Here is a 20,631-nt window from a genome sequence, read left to right on the forward strand (position 1 = left end):
AAAAGTAGAGGGAAGGCAGTTAGTTATAAGCACCTACCGCCAACATTTTGGCTATTCTGATTAAATAAAGTGAAATTTGAACGTCAGTCTTATAACGAATCCACGATGTTAAAGTGCGGAGTCCGTTTTTGCGAACAACAATATCCTCTAAATATACTGAGAACAATATTATTGTATATTTGGCCCGGCATGGCCAAGCGTGTTAAGGCGTGTGACTCGTAATCTGAAGGTCGCGGGTTCGCATCCCCGTCAAGCCAAACATGCTCGCCCCTTTTAGCCGTAGGGGCTTTATAATGTGACGGTCAATCCTACTATTCGTTGGTAAAAGATTAGCCCAAGAGCTGGCTGTGGGTTGTGATGACTAGCTGCCTTCCCTCTGGTCTTGCACTGCTAAATCAGGGACGGCTGGCACAGATAGCCCTCGAGTAGCTTTGTGCGAAATTCAAAAACAAACAAACCGTTTTTGCGGCAATGAGACGTAAACCATGGATTATCATACTCAAAGTCTGGCATGCTAATTACTAGAATACGCCCTAGGCAACAAGAATAAAAACAGAAACAGTGCTTTGTAACACTTCAGATAAATGTATCAAGAGTTATTTACGTGCGAGACGTGATGAAATAATTTCGTGATTATTAAATAATTCGGTTAGTTTGGTATTTACGCCTTTTCACTGTTCGTCATCTTATAATCGTGTAAACATGTTCTAATATACTTTAATATTCTGTGTTCTATGAGCAGCTTCTCTTTGTTTTACTATTAATAAAATCTTTTTCAGAAAAATTCTATCTTAAAGATGACACTTGTTAAATAGGTCATGTTGATTAAATGTCTGATTTTTAACAAATTATACTGTAATGGGCGTCATCAGCATTTAGACTTAATCACTACTCATACAGGTCGTATGCTTCTGTCAAAAGCACCTCATAAATAATCCTTCAGCCCATATTACAGAATACTTTTCCCGCAACACCGCCTTTTCTCCACACCTATAAACTTTAGCACTTCGTCTGGAGAAAGGGTATTCGCTCCGTGACGTAATAAAGAGCGCCATCTGGACCTCAACTTTATAAACTTTAGACAGTACAAAGACGATAGACGTCTATCATCTGCAATTTGAAAGTCGTTTAAACCTTTTAATTTCAAACAAATAGGCCTTTTTTTTTCAGGGATACCATACTTCTCTTAATAAATATCATATTTATATAAAATCAGACGACGATATTAAACAGAGACTCTGATATTATTAATCACCGTAACAGGTGCTTGTGAACTCACATCAAGAAAAGTTGTCTCCACCTATCGGTAGCGGTAAGATCAGAACAACTCACAAAGAGTTACACTTTATAAATAGTATTTGTTCTATTCATAGGGCAGCTAATGGTACCACCCCTTTCTTTAATTTAAACCTGACTGAAAATCGAACACATATAGCCTTACTAATAAGTTATTAGCCGTGACATAGCAGCTCATAGAATGGATCTGACTCTTTTTGTGTGTTTTCAAATACAAACTTTTAGGTAATAACTACATCTATTGACCGATTTTAGTTATAATTACAGTGGCGGCTATTGAAGATGCCTTCTTTGCCCGTTGTACCGCTGACGAGTTCAGTTAGCCACTGAACGCCTATTTACTGTTCTTTGTTTATTTTAGATCAAAGCCACATTGGGCTATCTGTTTTTCCACTGCGGGAATTGAACCTCAGATTTTTGCGTTGAAAGGTTTTAAACTTACCACGGTCTATTATTCATATTGTTGTTGAAAATTAACAAGTTAACATGGTATATTTGTTTTACTGAAAATTAACAAGTTAACATGGTATATTTGTTTTCTGAAAGCAGGGATTATTTGTTCCACTCGTCTACTGAATAAACAAGTTGTGGGCATGGCGATATCAGTAAGCTTTGGAATAATATATATATGTATCACATATCTTTCAAGTAATTTTCATTTTGAAGGTTGTTTGTGTTTTCGCTAATTACTTTCTAAATTTTACATCAAATCAGAAAAATTACCGATACTAAATTATATATGGCTGTTGTATTTGAAGTCGGTTTCTCGTCAAGAATATATGGCTGTTATTTCCTGAATAATAATCCGCTAATAAATTACAGAACCCAGAATAGAGCATTCAGAAACACAACATTTTGCTTGTCCTTCTGGTTGGTGGATCAACGTTAACCTCATTGGAATTTCTTTCTATCTTAGTTGTCTGACTCTCATTTAGGATTATCGCGTGTTTGTTTTGTTGTTGTTTTTTTAATTTCGCGCAAAACTACACGAAGGCTATCTGCACTAGCCGTCCCTAATTTACCTGTGTAAAGCTAAGGGGAAGGCAGCTAGTCATCACCACACACCGCCAACACTTGGGCCATTCTTTTACAAACGTATAGTGGGATTGACCGTATATAATAACGCCCCGACGGCTGAAAGGGAGAGCATGTTTGGTGTCACAGGAATTTCAACCCGCGACCCTCAGCATCCTAACCGCCTGGCCATGCCGGACCATTACCTCGTAAAAATGTTGATAATTACAATAGAATGCCAGCTCTATTCAGTGCTATGCAAACGTGTTAGGACAAAGTCAAAAGTCAGATTTTCTGGGTAGTGTTCTATCAGACATCTACCCTATAGCTTGTGTAATATCAGTCATGTAGTGTCTTAGATAGTGTTTTATTAAACATCTACGTTGTAGCTTCTGTAATATCAATTATGTAGTGTCTTAGGTAGTGTTCTACCAGTCATTTGCCCTGTAGTTTGTGTAATATCAGTCATGTAGTGTCTCAGGTAGTGTTCTACCAGTCATCTACCCTGTAGCTTGTGTAATATCAATCATGTAGTGTCTTAGATAGTGTTCTACCAGTCATCTACCCTGTAGCTTGTGTAATATCAGTTGTGTAGTGTCTTAGGTAGTGTTCTACCAGTTATCTACCCTGAAGCTTGTGTAATATCAGTCATGTAGTGTCTCAGGTAGTTTTCTACCAGTCATCTACCCTGTAGCTTGTGTAATATCAATCATGTAGTGTCTTAGATAGTGTTCAACCAGTCACCTACCCTGTAGCTTGTGTAATATCAATCATGTAATGTCTTATATAGTGTTCTATTAGACATCTACGTTGTAGCTTGTGTAATATTAGTCATGTAGTGTCTTAGATAGTGTTCTATCAGACATCTACGTTGTAGTTTGTGTAATATCAATCATGTAGTGTCTTAGGTAGTGTTCTACCAGTCATCTACCCTGTAGCTTGTGTAATATCAATCATGTAGTGTTTTAGGTAGTGTTCTACCAGTCATCTACCCTGTAGCTTGTGTAATATCAATCATGTAGTGTCTTAGGTAGTGTTTTACCAGTCATCTACCCTGTAGCTTGTGTAATATCAATCATGTAGTGTCTTAGGTAGTGTTCTACCAATCATCTACCCTGTAGCTTCTGTAATATCAATCATGCAGTGCCTTAGGTAGTGTTCTACTAGTCATCTACCCTGTAGCTTGTGTAATATCAGTCATGTAGTGTTTTAGGTAGTGTTCTACCAGTCATCTACCCTGTAGCTTGTGTAATATCAATCATGTAGTGTTTTAGGTAGTGTTTTACCAGTCATCTACCCTGTAGCTTGTGTCATATCAATCATGTAGTGTCTTAGGTAGTGTTCTACCAGTCATCTACCCTGTAGTTTGTGTAATATCAATCATGTAGTGTCTTAGGTAGTGTTTTACCAGTCATCTACCCTGTAGCTTGTGTAATATCAGTTATGTAGTGTCTTAGGTAGTGTTTTACCAGTCATCTACCCTGTAGTTTGTGTAATATCAATCATGTAGTGTCTTAGATAGTGTTTTATCAGTCATCTACCCTGTAGCTTGTGTAATATCAGTTATGTAGTGTCTTAGGTAGTGTTCTACCAATCATCTACCCTGTAGCTTGTGTAATATCAATCATGTAGTGTCTTAGGTAGTGTTCTACCAGTCATCTATTCTGTAGCTTCTGTAATATCAATCATGCAGTGCCTTAGGTAGTGTTCTACTAGTCATCTACCCTGTAGCTTGTGTAATATCAGTCATGTAGTGTTTTAGGTAGTGTTCTACCAGTCATCTACCCTGTAGCTTGTGTAATATCAATCATGTAGTGTTTTAGGTAGTGTTTTACCAGTCATCTACCCTGTAGCTTGTGTCATATCAATCATGTAGTGTCTTAGGTAGTGTTCTACCAGTCATCTACCCTGTAGCTTGTGTAATATCAGTCATGTAGTGTTTTAGGTAGTGTTCTACCAGTCATCTACCCTGTAGCTTGTGTAATATCAATCATGTAGTGTCTTAGATAGTGTTCTACTAGTCATCTACCCTGTAGCTTGTGTAATATCAATCATGTAGTGTCTTAGATAGTGTTCTACCAGTCACCTACCCTGTAGCTTGTGTAATATCAATCATGTAATGTCTTATATAGTGTTCTACCAGTCATCTACCCTGTAGGTTGTGTAATATCAGTTGTGTAGTGTCTTAGGTAGTGTTCTACCAGTTATCTACCCTGAAGCTTGTGTAATATCAGTCATGTAGTGTCTCAGGTAGTGTTCTACCAGTCATCTACCCTGTAGCTTGTGTAATATCAATCACGTAGTGTCTTAGATAGTGTTCTACCAGTCACCTACCCTGTAGCTTGTGTAATATCAATCATGTAATGTCTTATATAGTGTTCTACCAGTCATCTACCCTGTAGCTTGTGTAATATCAGTTGTGTAGTGTCTTAGGTAGTGTTCTACCAGTTATCTACCCTGAAGCTTGTGTAATATCAGTCATGTAGTGTCTCAGGTAGTGTTCTACCAGTCACCTACCCTGTAGCTTGTGTAATATCAATCATGTAATGTCTTATATAGTGTTCTATTAGACATCTACGTTGTAGCTTGTGTAATATCAGTCATGTAGTGTCTTAGATAGTGTTCTATCAGACATCTACGTTGTAATTTGTGTAATATCAATCATGTAGTGTCTTAGGTAGTGCTTTACCAGTCATCTACCCTGTAGCTTGTGTATTATCAATCATGTAGTGTCTTAGGTAGTGTTCTACCAGTCATCTACCCTGTAGCTTGTGTAATATCAGTCATGTAGTGTCTCAGGTAGTGTTCTACCAGTCACCCACCCTGTAGCTTGTGTAATATCAATCATGTAATGTCTTATATAGTGTTCTATTAGACATCTACGTTGTAGCTTGTGTAATATCAGTCATGTAGTGTCTTAGATAGTGTTCTATCAGACATCTACGTTGTAATTTGTGTAATATCAATCATGTAGTGTCTTAGGTAGTGCTTTACCAGTCATCTACCCTGTAGCTTGTGTATTATCAATCATGTAGTGTCTTAGATAGTGTTCTACCAGTCATTTACCCTGTAGCTTGTGTAATATCAGTCATGTAGTGTTTTAGGTAGTGTTCTACCAGTCATCTACCCTGTAGCTTGTGTAATATCAATCATGTAGTGTCTTAGATAGTGTTCTACCAGTCATCTACCCTGTAGTTTGTGTAATATCAATCATGTAGTGTCTTAGGTAGTGTTCTACCAGTCATCTACCCTGTAGCTTGTGTAATATCAATCATACAGTGTCTTAGGTAGTCTTCTACCAGTCATCTACCCTGTAGTTTGTGTAATATCAATCATGTAGTGTCTTAGGTAGTGTTTTACCAGTCATCTACCCTGTAGTTTGTGTAATATCAATCATGTAGTGTCTTAGATAGTGTTTTACCGGTCATCTACCCTGTAGCTTGTGTAATATCAATCATGTAGTGTCTTAGGTAGTGTTCAAGATTATTCGTATTTTGTTATTTGTTTCCAGAAAAAATCAACTCCCCTAAACTGTTGAAGTGTTTCAGACTGTAATTGTGGTTCTAGAACATTCGTTACAGGAGGTCATTAGTGATTTAGAAAAACTTTCACGTTTTTACGAAACGAACTAGTTATAATATGTAAGCCCACTTTGTTGGATGAAGTAGCAAAAGAGCAGTAAGGACGTTGAAACTAACCACTAATGTAAGTGAGATTTGTGTGTGTGTGTGTGTGTGTCTAAGTCAGAGTTTTTAGTATAAGTTTCATGCCCGGCATGCCCAGGTGACGAGAACGCTCGATTCGTAATATGGGGGTTGCGGGTTTGAATCCTTGTCTCACCAAATATGTGCATCTTTTCAGCGGTGGGGGCATTATAATCTGACGGTCAATCATACTATTCGATCGTAAAAGAGTATCCAAAGCGTTGGCGGTTGGTAGTGACGACTATCTATCATTTCTTTAGTCTTATATTGCTAAATGACGGGTGGCTAGCGCAGATAAACCTCGAGTAGTTTTGCGCGAAATTTAAAGACAAACAAACAAGTTTGTCAACATCAAACTGGACTTCGTACTGATAGGGCAAATTCATATCGACAAATGTACGAAAAGAGTACATGGACATTGTCCTGAAAAAAATCGCAGTCAACTCAGACCACTCTGACCCTAAAGTAGTAGCTACACCTACTCATACTGGATGACCATGAAAGTGAAGAAAGAAGGAAGAAGTCAAAGCGTACCTGACTCTTCAGGGTCCGTAAGGTCAAACAAATCCCGAAAGAGAGACAATTCGTCAACATGTATCAGCACAGGGTCCGTAAGGTCACCCAAATCCCAAAACAGAAAGAGTTCGTCAACATGTATCAGCACAGGGAACGTAAAGTCAACCAAATCCTGAAAGAGAGACAGTTCGTCAACATGTATCAGCACAGGGTCCGTAACGTCACCCAAAACCCGAAAGACAGACAGTTCGTCAACATGTATCAGCACAGGGTCCGTAACGTCACCCAAAACCCGAAAGACAGACAGTTCGTCAACATGTATCAGCACAGGTTTCGTAAGATCACCCAAATCCTGAAAGAGAGAGAGTTCGTCAACATGTATCAGCACAGGGTACGTAAGGTCACCCAAATACTGAACCAGAAAGTTCGTCAACATGTATCAGCACAGGGTACTTAAGATCACCCAAATCCTAAAGAGAGAGAGTTCGTCAACATGTATCAGCACAGGGTACGTAAGGTCACCCAAATCCCTAAAGAGAGAGAGTTCCTCAACATGTATCACCACAGGGTACGTAAGATCGCCCACCTCCTGAAAGAGAGATAGTTCGTCAACATGTATCAGCACAGGGTACGTAAGATTACCCAAATACTGAAAGAGAGAGTTCGTCAACATGTATCAGCACAGGGTACGTAAGATCTCTCAATTCCCGAAAGAGAGACATTTCGTCAACGTGTAGCAGCACAGGTACGTAAGATCACGCAAATCCTGAAAGAGAGAGAGTTCGTCAACATGTATCAGCACAGGGTACGTAAGGTCACCCAAATCCTGAAAATGAGAGATTTCGTCAACATGTATTAGCACAGGGTACATAAGATCACCCAAATCCCTAAAGAGAGAGAGTTCGTCAACATGTATCAGCACAGGGTACGTAAGGTCACCCAAATCCCTAAAGAGAGAGAGTTCCTCAACATGTATCACCACAGGGTACATAAGATCACCTAAATCCCTAAAGAGAGACAGTTCGTCAACATGTATCAGCACAGGGTACGTAAGATTACCCAAATCCTGAAAGAGAGAGAGTTCGTCAACATGTATCAGCACAGGATACGTAAGATCTCTCAATTCCCGAAAGAGAGACATTTCGTTAACGTGTATCAGCACAGGATACGTAAGATCTCTCAATTCCCGAAAGAGAGACATTTCGTTAACGTGTAGCAGCACAGGGTACGTAATATCACGCAAATCCTGAAAGAGAGAGTTCGTCAACATGTATCAGCACAGGGTACGTAAGATCACCCAAATCCTGAAAGAGAGACAGTTCGTCAACATGTATCAGCACAGGGAACGTAAGGTCACTCAAATACTGAAAGAGAGAGTTCGTCAACATGTATCAGCACACGGTACGTAAGATCTCCCAAATCCCGAAAGAGAGACAGTTCGTCAACGTGGATCAGCACAGGGTACGTAAGATTACCCAAATCCTGAAAGAGAGACAGTTCGTCAACATGTATCAGCACAGGGTACGTAAGGTCACCCAAATACTGAACGAGAGAGTTCGTCAACATGTATCAGCACAGGGTACGTAAGATCTCCAAAATCCTGAAAGAGAGAGAGTTCGTCAACATGTATCAGCACAGAGTACGTAAGATAACGCATATCCTGAAAGAGAGAGAGTTCGTCAACATGTATCAACACAGGGTACGTAAGATCACCCAAATCTCGAAAGACAGAGAGTTCGTTAACATGTATCAGCACTTGATGCGTGCGACCAACAAATTTAAGCCAAATAGTAAACAATCAAAGAAACTACTTTCCTGATCTTGATGGAGTCACTAACTCAGAATCACACCAAAAAACGTCACTCATGTACTCGATGAAATCACTAACTCTGAGATATTTTTGTCTACTTCTGTGAATAGCTTTCAAACTTTTATATCGTTATATGAGTTTTTCGCTAGATGTCTTTTAGAAAGTTTAAACCGCTGTTTTATTCATTGTGTTTTTTTTAAGTACCCTAATTCCTATTTCGGGTGTGTTATCTCCTTTAATCTTTCAGAAATAATACTTTATTAGTTAGTACCATTTTACAACTTAGTGAAAAGAGCCTTTACTATTTTTATGTATTTTTTATGTCAGTATATAAAGAACAAATTCCATATTTTTTTCCTCATAGTAATTTAAGTTTTCATCGCACTATTACTCTTCTATCTGTAATTGAAAACTACTTTAGTTCCTGATTACTTAACCTACATTGGTGGCAGGACTTTGATCATTTTTCATCGATTATATATAAAGTATTGACCCTTACTATTGCATATTTTTCGGCACCAGAACTACTGAACGTTTAGACTTTCCCAGTGTTTCTGACAGCTTTCTAACCGAGCTTGTATGGATTTCATTGTGGTACCTTAACTTGAGATTGTCGTGACATTCATCTTACTGGTTGGCTTTTTTCTCTTTTTTTTTTTTGGCCTTGTAACCAGTCTTCTCAGTTCGAGTTCTAAAGAACGGCATTTCCATCTCTTATTCTAGGTTTATTAGTTATTTTTATTAGTTATTTAATTCAACTTATTCATTCTTTAAGTTTTATATGTTCAAGTTGAATAGCATCTAATGCGTTCATCTGTCATCCCTTATTGAGAATTACTAACCAGAGGGAAGCCAAATAATTAACACCACCCGTCACCTACACAGCTACTGAGTAGTAGGGTTTATAGTTAATATTTTAAGCGACTATAGATCCAAAGATGAAAGTGCGGAGTAGGATCAGTAGGACATCGCTGGTTCGAACCTTGAATATTTCGATAAGACGCTTATCATTTAGACCACGCATAATAATTTTAAAATTATTTGTCTAGGTATGTGGTGATACAGGAAATGTTGAGAAAGAAACGGATGAAAAGGAAGCTTAGTAAAGCGCCTCTATTTGTTTTGTAATTATATATCTGTGTACGTGTTTTATTACAGCAAAACCACATCGGACTATCTGTTGTGTTCACCAAGGAGGATCGAACTCCTTATTTTAACAATGTAAATCTGAAGACTTACCGCTGTACAACCTGAGGACTTATACTTCTGAGAAATTTCTTCTGTTCCAGACTACGTCTATTGAAAATATATTTCACTGTGGTATTTTCCTTTACTCTTTGATTTGACCATAGCTTCTCTCATCAAGCTTTAAACAAATCTCTTACTTTTTGAGGAAAATAAATTATGAGGTTATTTGTTTCCCGTACTGGTTGAAACATGCGGCATAAATTATGCCTGACACATAAGTGAATAAGCTTATTCCTCATATATGCTTCTGTTGCAAAATATTTCTTGAAAACATTAAAGTTTTCCAATAGATATTTGATTTTTTGAGTTCTTTTCGACTCTCACCTATAGTAATCTAAATTAATGGGGATCTACAAAGGACTTAAAAGCTCCATAAATCTTACATACGCATCACTATTATAAGAGGATTAACTTTAATTCTTTGAGTAGCTGACAGAAGCTGTGTTAATGAGTCTTAAATATGCCAAACTGCAGTTCACAACAAAGGGTATAGCGAATTGAAGATTGCACTAGGCTACTAAGCCACAGATTGTAGTTTGAGTTTTAACTTTGGTGAAAATAAAATGAATCTGTCATATAGTATCATTATCTCCAAAATCTTCTGTTTGATTTAGTAATTATTTATACTTCTTTAGTGGAAAATATTTATAGGTCTCCATTCTTTATTGCCAAATGCCTATTTACTTTTTTAATGTTTTCTCCATTTATGAACCTCTAATGTTTCAACTTGTGACAATGGCACCATCTTGTTTTATTCAGGTAATCAATCTGGCAGGATATGAGATTCATCAACCAACCACCAATAGAAAACAAAAAATCTGAGAGTGTAATCTATTAACATCACAAAATTTCAATTAGACAAACGGTAAATAATTTATATTATTTTAAGATGTTAATTATTATTATTCGCAAGTTACTTCCTACTACAACAGACTATTCCATTTCCGTTATTTTATATGAAAATGTGTAATTTATTTTTGGTGATGTGCTATAAAGAAATTTAAATATTAACAGTATGAAATTTTTGAGCATTATTTATATCTGTTATATATATATATAGCTAGTTTTACAATTATTAATTTTTAATTACATACACACACACGTATATATGTATATATTACACGGATAATAAATAGCTTTGTTTGTTTAGTAGTCCCACTAATAATTTTGTTGTATGAAATATACTACTCAGTTAGTCATTCAAAATGTAAGACATATAATGATATACGTATATGGGATTGTTACTGAAGGTTCTATAAGAAAAAATGTAACATGTCTGAACAACCTGCTTGAACTGAACACGAAACGTGATCAACAGTGGAAGATGTTACCTTGTATTAATGTTAATAACGTAAACAGCTTCCTTGAAAGTTCCTTGACGAGAATAAGTGTTAGGCCTTAAGTGTTAGGTTCTCACTTCGGGCACTGCGGTGTCTGAAACCGTTATACTGGTATATGTTAAGCCAGGCGAAGGCAAACATAGGTTTGTAATGTTTCAATTTCACATATCTTTTTATTTTTTCATAATAATTTGAGTAGAATTTACTACACAAATACTGCTATTCGGTAATGTGTAAAATTTAGTATGTATTTTACTGAAATCTTTCCCATAATCTTGTGTTTTATATTATTAATATTATTTATTGGTAAAATTGCTAGATGGAATGCTTTAACACACAAGTTGTATAATTTATAGTCTTAATAACGCTACTAATTTTACTATGTAGTAAATAATTAATAGTATATGATATTTATATTAGGCACTTAACATCGGATTTTTTTTATTATGGTCTTTTGAGTTGTATTTAACTGTAAGGTATCAGTTATGTACAAATAGATACTAATAGTGTTAGAAGCTACTGCTGTAAACAATGTAAGAATACAGAAAGTGAAAAACAAGTTTTTTAATCAATTAGAACTTTTCTAATTTCATAAATTGGATTAAGGGTTGTCTTGTGCACCCTTGTATTCATTCAACATGATTTAAAAGTATTCTACTATCATTGCACCATCAGTTTCCCAAATTAACATTTCCTGTTATAGAAATAACTAAATACAAGTTATCTTAACATATTTATTATCTTTTGTACTACCATTTGTTTTGAAACAATTTTTAAAAAATTTTGATCACAAATTACAATTGTATACTAGTTATTTTTAGTCATGACATCAAGTTCAGACAGATTGAGAGGTCAGATTTGTAAAGGTATAAGAAATATATATCACACAGAATAAATATTATTATATACTTTTGACTAAATATTAGAAACGAATTTCTAATTTCAAAAAATTGAACAGAATTTAAAAAAATATTATTTTACATCACAAGGAAAAAACAAACGAACAAGAATCAGAAGACCATTTGACCTATTTTGGAGATCTCTACCATTTTGGTGATCTCTACCCATGAAACATATGGAAAAAATACATGCTTACAAGTTAAAAATGTACAAGTTTTCTAGTGTTTTTAGTTATGAACAAAACTTGACAAATCAGCATGAAGCAAATAGTTCATGGCATACAATTAAATTACCAGCTACCTGACGATACTTTAGAATATACAGACCTATTTTTTGGAAAATAAAAAATATTCTAAAGGTGGTTAATTGTAGCCTGTAGGCCACTGTACTGGACCATAAGTCTGAGGGTCTTGCTTCATCTCCCATAGATACAAAATTGCATTCTGGACTTTTGGGTCTTGAGTGTGTTATAATAGTGATGGTGAAATACCACAGTTCTATTAATAGCAGCTCAGTTTCTGGCGGTGGGTGTTGTTGGCTTCCATCTAGTCTCTCCATTGAAACCTAGCAGAGATAGCTTTTTTGTAACTTTTCATAATAATGCAGACATTTGATACAAAATAAACATTTCTTTTACTTATGCTCTATAAGGACTATATGGGAATTTATGTGAAGGTTTTGATAAAATTCTATAAAATGGATCTATACATTTAAAACATATACTGCACATTTTAAATCATATTGCTTCATATTAATAGAATACTAGTATCTTTAACCCACTGACTGCTGGTTTACTATACAGGTCACTTGAATGTGAGTGTGCCAAGTTGAGTGTATGGATTTCAAAAATTCCGTACGTGTTTAGAACAGCTGCAGTCAATGAGTTAAGAAAAAACATGTATGCAGGAATGTTAATTTATGAATATTTTTCTTTGATACCAAACTGTGAGGTTAATTACTAGTTTAATCAAAGAAGTTATGAAGAACAGAATCTCACATTCACAAGACTTTGAGTACATCCCATGTAAAGTGTGTGTGCAGTTTTTGTCTCTACTGTTATTAGAATGTTGAGTACATCTCATGTAAAGTGTGTGTGCAGTTTTTATCTCTACTGTTATTAGAATGTTGAGTACATCTCATGTAAAGTGTGTGTGCAGTTCTTATCTTTACTGTTATTAAAATGTTTATTTCATATTTATGTTAATAGTACTAACGATATTGATACTGGAATTTCTTTTTAGCTTTGCCTGTCTGGAGAAGAGATAAAATTTAACTTGTGTCTGGAGCAAGCTGTCTACTTGGAGCAACTCTAAAAATTAACCTGGCAGTCGGTACAGCTATTTAATTACACCTCTTTTTAAATTTGTACTTATAAAGATTAGAATGTATTGTTTATCACTTGGGTATCCATGTTGTTACCATTCATGTAAAACAGTAGCTTTCACTAATGCTAGCAGCAACTCGTTCTGTAAGTTAATTACCATGTTAGTAAAACTACAGTGATTTAACTGGAGCCTTGTCTGTCAGTTCTACATCTTCAACTTATGTCCTGTTATCTTCAGAATATAGCACAATGAAACTGGGTAATTTTGTAAACTGCAATAAATTACCTCACTCTTATATTTAGAGCAACAGGTTAGCATGCCCTAACTTGTAAAATAACCCATTCATCCACACAATTGTCATATTATCTCTCCTCTGAGTGGAAGCCTATTTTTAGTTTTTTTTGTGTTTACTTTAACAAATGTTTACTTTGTTAGAGTTGTGGAATGACATTGATAAATGAAGTGGCTTCTACAGTTAAAGAAGATTTATTATGTTGATATATGGAAGTAAAGAGATGTACATATTATATGAGGTGAACTGGACAGTTCTCTAGCATATTACTTTTTATTAATTTTGATTTTCTGCTAACTTTAATAACTAGTTTCTTGGCCTCTTTTTGCATTCAAATATTTTATCTTCCATTCTACTAATAAGTTTGATGCTATTGAGGACTTAGTTGGTAATTTTCATATATACTTCCATTTTACTTTTCTCTTCATACATTTTAAAGGTTACGTTTAGAAACGTGCTGTTATATTTCTGTTTGAGGGTGATTTCCATACTCCAAATGATGTTTTACTGTGTTGTTTTTCTATGGTACTGTTTTGCATCATTTTCACATGAATATGTAAATTGTTAGCCGCAGAATATTTTCAATGCAACATTTTAAATGTGACTCGGTGTGATAACATTCATAAAATAAACAACATTTTAAATGTGACTCGGTGTGATAACATTCACAAAATAAACAACATTTTAAATGTGACTCGGTGTGATAACATTCATAAAATAAACAACATTTTAAATGTGACTCGGTGTGATAACATTCACAAAATAAACAACATTTTAAATGTGACTCGGTGTGATAACATTCACAAAATAAACAACATTTTAAATGTGACTCGGTGTGATAACATTCATAAAATAAACAACATTTTAAATGTGACTCGGTGTGATAACATTCATAAAATAAACAACATTTGAAATGTGACTCGGTGTGATAACATTCATAAAATAAACAACATTTTAAATGTGACTCGGTGTGATAACATTCATAAAATAAACAACATTTTAAATGTGACTCGGTGTGATAACATTCATAAAATAAACAACATTTTAAATGTGACTCGGTGTGATAACATTCATAAAATAAACAACATTTTAAATGTGACTCGGTGTGATAACATTCACAAAATAAACAACATTTTAAATGTGACTCGGTGTGATAACATTCATAAAATAAACAACATTTTAAATGTGACTCGGTGTGATAACATTCATAAAATAAACAACATTTTTAATGTGACTCGGTGTGATAACATTCACAAAATAAACAACATTTTAAATGTGACTCGGTGTGATAACATTCATAAAATAAACAACATTTTAAATGTGACTCGGTGTGATAACATTCATAAAATAAACAACATTTTAAATGTGACTCGGTGTGATAACATTCACAAAATAAACAACATTTTAAATGTGACTCGGTGTGATAACATTCTTAAAATAAACAACATTTTAAATGTGACTCGGTGTGATAACATTCATAAAATAAACAACATTTTAAATGTGACTCGGTGTGATAACATTCACAAAATAAACAACATTTTAAATGTGACTCGGTGTGATAACATTCACAAAATAAACAACATTTTAAATGTGACTCGGTGTGATAACATTCATAAAATAAACAACATTTTAAATGTGACTCGGTGTGATAACATTCATAAAATAAACAACATTTTAAATGTGACTCGGTGTGATAACATTCATAAAATAAACAACATTTTAAATGTGACTTCGGTGTGATAACATTCACAAAATAAACAACATTTTAAATGTGACTTCGGTGTGATAACATTCACAAAATAAACAACATTTTAAATGTGACTTCGGTGTGATAACATTCATAAAATAAACAACATTTTAAATGTGACTTCGGTGTGATAACATTCTTAAAATAAACAACATTTTAAATGTGACTCGGTGTGATAACATTCTTAAAATAAACAACATTTTAAATGTGACTTCGGTGTGATAACATTCTTAAAATAAACAACATTTTAAATGTGACTCGGTGTGATAACATTCTTAAAATAAACAACATTTTAAATGTGACTTCGGTGTGATAACATTCATAAAATAAACAACATTTGAAATGTGACTTCGGTGTGATAACATTCATAAAATAAACAACATTTGAAATGTGACTTCGGTGTGATAACATTCATAAAATAAACAACATTTTAAATGTGACTTCGGTGTGATAACATTCATAAAATAAACAACATTTTAAATGTGACTTCGGTGTGATAACATTCATAAAATAAACAACATTTTAAATGTGACTTCGGTGTGATAACATTCATAAAATAAACAACATTTTAAATGTGACTTCGGTGTGATAACATTCACAAAATAAACAACATTTTAAATGTGACTCGGTGTGATAACATTCATAAAATAAACAACATTTTAAATGTGACTTCGGTGTGATAACATTCATAAAATAAACAACATTTTAAATGTGACTCGGTGTGATAACATTCACAAAATAAACAACATTTTAAATGTGACTCGGTGTGATAACATTCAGAAAATAAACAACATTTTAAATGTGACTTCGGTGTGATAACATTCATAAAATAAACAACATTTTAAATGTGACTCGGTGTGATAACATTCACAAAATAAACAACATTTTAAATGTGACTTCGGTGTGATAACATTCATAAAATAAACAACATTTTAAATGTGACTCGGTGTGATAACATTCATAAAATAAACAACATTTTAAATGTGACTCGGTGTGATAACATTCATAAAATAAACAACATTTTAAATGTGACTCGGTGTGATAACATTCATAAAATAAACAACATTTTAAATGTGACTCGGTGTGATAACATTCATAAAATAAACAACATTTTAAATGTGACTCGGTGTGCTAACATTCTTAAAATAAACAACATTTTAAATGTGACTCGGTGTGATAACATTCATAAAATAAACAACATTTTAAATGTGACTCGGTGTGATAACATTCATAAAATAAACAACATTTTAAATGTGACTTCGGTGTGATAACATTCATAAAATAAACAACATTTTAAATGTGACTCGGTGTGATAACATTCACAAAATAAACAACATTTTAAATGTGACTCGGTGTGATAACATTCATAAAATAAACAACATTTTAAATGTGACTTCGGTGTGATAACATTCATAAAATAAACATTTTAAATGTGACTTCGGTGTGATAACATTCATAAAATAAACAACATTTTAAATGTGACTCGGTGTGATAACATTCATAAAATAAACAACATTTTAAATGTGACTTCGGTGTGATAACATTCACAAAATAAACAACATTTTAAATGTGACTCGGTGTGATAACATTCATAAAATAAACAACATTTTAAATGTGACTTCGGTGTGATAACATTCATAAAATAAACAACATTTTAATGTGACTCGGTGTGATAACATTCACAAAATAAACAACATTTTAAATGTGACTTCGGTGTGATAACATTCATAAAATAAACAACATTTTAAATGTGACTCGGTGTGATAACATTCATAAAATAAACAACATTTTAAATGTGACTCAGTGTGATAACATTCACAAAATAAACAACATTTTAAATGTGACTCGGTGTGATAACATTCTTAAAATAAACAACATTTTAAATGTGACTTCGGTGTGATAACATTCATAAAATAAACAACATTTTAAATGTGACTCGGTGTGATAACATTCACAAAATAAACAACATTTTAAATGTGACTTCGGTGTGATAACATTCATAAAATAAACAACATTTTAAATGTGACTCGGTGTGATAACATTCATAAAATAAACAACATTTTAAATGTGACTCGGTGTGATAACATTCATAAAATAAACAACATTTTAAATGTGACTCGGTGTGATAACATTCACAAAATAAACAACATTTTAAATGTGACTCGGTGTGATAACATTCACAAAATAAACAACATTTTAAATGTGACTCGGTGTGATAACATTCATAAAATAAACAACATTTTAAATGTGACTCGGTGTGATAACATTCATAAAATAAACAACATTTTAAATGTGACTCGGTGTGATAACATTCTTAAAATAAACAACATTTTAAATGTGACTCGGTGTGATAACATTCTTAAAATAAACAACATTTTAAATGTGACTCGGTGTGATAACATTCTTAAAATAAACAACATTTTAAATGTGACTCGGTGTGATAACATTCATAAAATAAACAACATTTTAAATGTGACTCGGTGTGATAACATTCATAAAATAAACAACATTTGAAATGTGACTTCGGTGTGATAACATTCATAAAATAAACAACATTTGAAATGTGACTTCGGTGTGATAACATTCATAAAATAAACAACATTTTAAATGTGACTTCGGTGTGATAACATTCATAAAATAAACAACATTTTAAATGTGACTTCGGTGTGATAACATTCATAAAATAAACAACATTTTAAATGTGACTCGGTGTGATAACATTCACAAAATAAACAACATTTTAAATGTGACTTCGTGTGATAACATTCATAAAATAAACAACATTTTAAATGTGACTCGGTGTGATAACATTCATAAAATAAACAACATTTTAAATGTGACTCGGTGTGATAACATTCACAAAATAAACAACATTTTAAATGTGACTCGGTGTGATAACATTCAGAAAATAAACAACATTTTAAATGTGACTTCGGTGTGATAACATTCATAAAATAAACAACATTTTAAATGTGACTTCGGTGTGATAACTTTCATAAAATAAACAACATTTTAAATGTGACTCGGTGTGATAACATTCATAAAATAAACAACATTTTAAATGTGACTCGGTGTGATAACATTCATAAAATAAACAACATTTTAAATGTGACTCGGTGTGATAACTTTCATAAAATAAACAACATTTTAAATGTGACTCGGTGTGATAACATTCTTAAAATAAACAACATTTTAAATGTGACTCGGTGTGATAACATTCATAAAATAAACAACATTTTAAATGTGACTCGGTGTGATAACATTCATAAAATAAACAACATTTTAAATGTGACTTCGGTGTGATAACATTCTTAAAATAAACAACATTTTAAATGTGACTTCGGTGTGATAACATTCTTAAAATAAACAACATTTTAAATGTGACTCGGTGTGATAACATTCATAAAATAAACAACATTTTAAATGTGACTCGGTGTGATAACATTCATAAAATAAACAACATTTTAAATGTGACTCGGTGTGATAACATTCATAAAATAAACAACATTTTCTTTCAACACTTAACAACTAAAGCTCATTTTTTTCAAGTCTTATCAAATTTCGTAAACCAAATAAACTTTAAATAACCCATAATCTGTATATGTCTCCAATAAACTTTAAATAACCCATAATCTGTATATGTCTCCAATAAACTTTAAATAACCCATAATCTGTATATGTCTCCAATAAATCGGTTGAAACTTCATGGCAGTAATTTAAGAGTAATTACATATTTCAGAATAATTCATGATTAAAAGTATTAGAAATAAGTAATGAAATATAACATTATAATATTACTCATCTGACACTTAAATGTTGAATTTGTATTTGCACTTGAAAACTATTTGTAACCCTAAACTGGCCACATTTGAATCTGATTATGTTACGTAAGTGAGCTGTAGTTTAAGATGAAAAGTATGATGCATATTCCATAAAACTATTCATATTCAGTATTTATTGTTCACCTTTATGTTAAGAATAAACAGACTTAACTTTATTTTCTGAAAGATGATTACATAGACTAGAAAATTGAGTTACATGTGGTTGATGATTAGTAGAAAGATTTTCCAAGTTAAATCTGTTGTAGTTTGTATAAAACACAGAAAAAATAAACTGATGCATCTTTATCATTGGTATTTGAAAACCTATCCAATTTGTTGATGTCTTTTGGAAAATTTCATATTCAGGAACTATATTTTGACTTTATAGATAATGGGAGACTTTGTTGGAAGATTTCGTATTCAGGAACTATATTTTAACTTTATAGATAATGGGAGACTTTGTTGGAAGATTTCTTATTCAGGAACTATATTTTAATTTTATAGATAATGGGAGACTTTGTTGGAAGATTTCATATTCAGGAACTATATTTTAACGTATAGATAATGGGAGACTTTGTTGGAAGATTTCATATTCAAGAACTATATTTTCACTTTATAGATAATGGGAGACTTTGTTGGAAGATTTCATATTCAGGAACTATATTTTAACTTTATAGATAATGGGAGACTTTGTTGGAAGATTTCATATTCAGGAACTATATTTTAACGTATAGATAATGGGAGACTTTGTTGGAAGATTTCATATTCAAGAACTATATTTTCACTTTATAGATAATGGGAGACTGTTGGAAGATTTTATATTCAGGAAGTATATTTTAACTTTATAGATAATGGGAGACTATTGGAAGATTTTATATTCAGGAAGTATATTTTAACTTTATAGATAATGGGAGACTTTGTTGGAAGATTTTATATTCAAGAACTATATTTTCACTTTATAGATAATGGGAGACTGTTGGAAGATTTCATATTCAGGAAGTATATTTTAACTTTATAGATAATGGGAGACTTTGTTGGAAGATTTCATATTCAGGAACTATATTTTAACTTTATAGATAATGGGAGACTTTGAGAAATTAATTGGTGAATTGACTGCTGAAAGAGACAGCCTTAAAGATGAACTGGAACGACTTCATCGCGAGCTTGCCCAGACAAGCCACGAGAAGATCCAGTCAGCCCAGTACGGTTTAGTGTTGCTGGATGAAAAAGAAATTCTCCAGCAGAAATGTGAAGAACTTGAGGCATTTTGTGATGCAACAAAGCATGAATTGGATTGTTTAAAGGAGGTGAGTAGAATTCCTCGAAATAAATCTTGTATCAACTATCTTTAGTTGTACCACTTATATTACAGAAAATATACCTTACCAAAAACCAGTGGTTTTCCATATACCTCAGAATACTAAAACTGTTGTTTTGGTGAAGTGTTTTACATATAGTTGAATTAATAATAAAACTAATGTTTTGATAAGGTGTTTTTTACATATAGCTGAGTTAACACTAAAATGTTATTTTGGTAAAGTATTTTACATTTAGCTTTGTTGACACTAAAACTTGTTTTGGTAAGGTGTTTTATGTACAGCTGAATTAGCAGTAAAAC

At 33.1% G+C, this 20,631-nt stretch overlaps 2 protein-coding genes across 3 annotated transcripts in view; both read left to right on the forward strand.

The window, feature by feature from the left end:
* Nucleotides 1-6,509, forward strand: part of LOC143257777 (metabotropic glycine receptor-like) — an 89,630-nt gene extending 83,121 nt beyond the window's left edge. The window contains exon 5 of the mRNA XM_076516808.1: nt 6,390-6,509. Coding sequence (XP_076372923.1) covers nt 6,390-6,509 — 120 coding nt within the window. The remainder of the gene's footprint in view (nt 1-6,389) is intronic.
* Nucleotides 6,510-10,272: 3,763 nt separating this feature from the next.
* LOC143256422 (protein bicaudal D-like) overlaps nt 10,273-20,631 on the forward strand; it is a 48,149-nt gene continuing 37,790 nt past the window's right edge. The window contains exons 1-3 of one of the 2 annotated variants that reach the window (XM_076513640.1): nt 10,273-10,453; nt 13,070-13,159; nt 20,090-20,320. In XM_076513640.1, coding sequence (XP_076369755.1) covers nt 20,093-20,320 — 228 coding nt within the window. In that variant the 5' untranslated portion in view covers nt 10,273-10,453; nt 13,070-13,159; nt 20,090-20,092. Of the gene's footprint in view, nt 10,454-10,704; nt 11,072-13,069; nt 13,160-20,089; nt 20,321-20,631 lie in introns of those variants that run through there. The other variant, XM_076513639.1, reaches the window with a different exon arrangement.

The sequence above is a fragment of the Tachypleus tridentatus genome, chromosome 7 (genome assembly GCF_004210375.1).
Source record: "Tachypleus tridentatus isolate NWPU-2018 chromosome 7, ASM421037v1, whole genome shotgun sequence".
NCBI classification, from domain to species: Eukaryota; Metazoa; Arthropoda; class Merostomata; order Xiphosura; family Limulidae; genus Tachypleus; species Tachypleus tridentatus.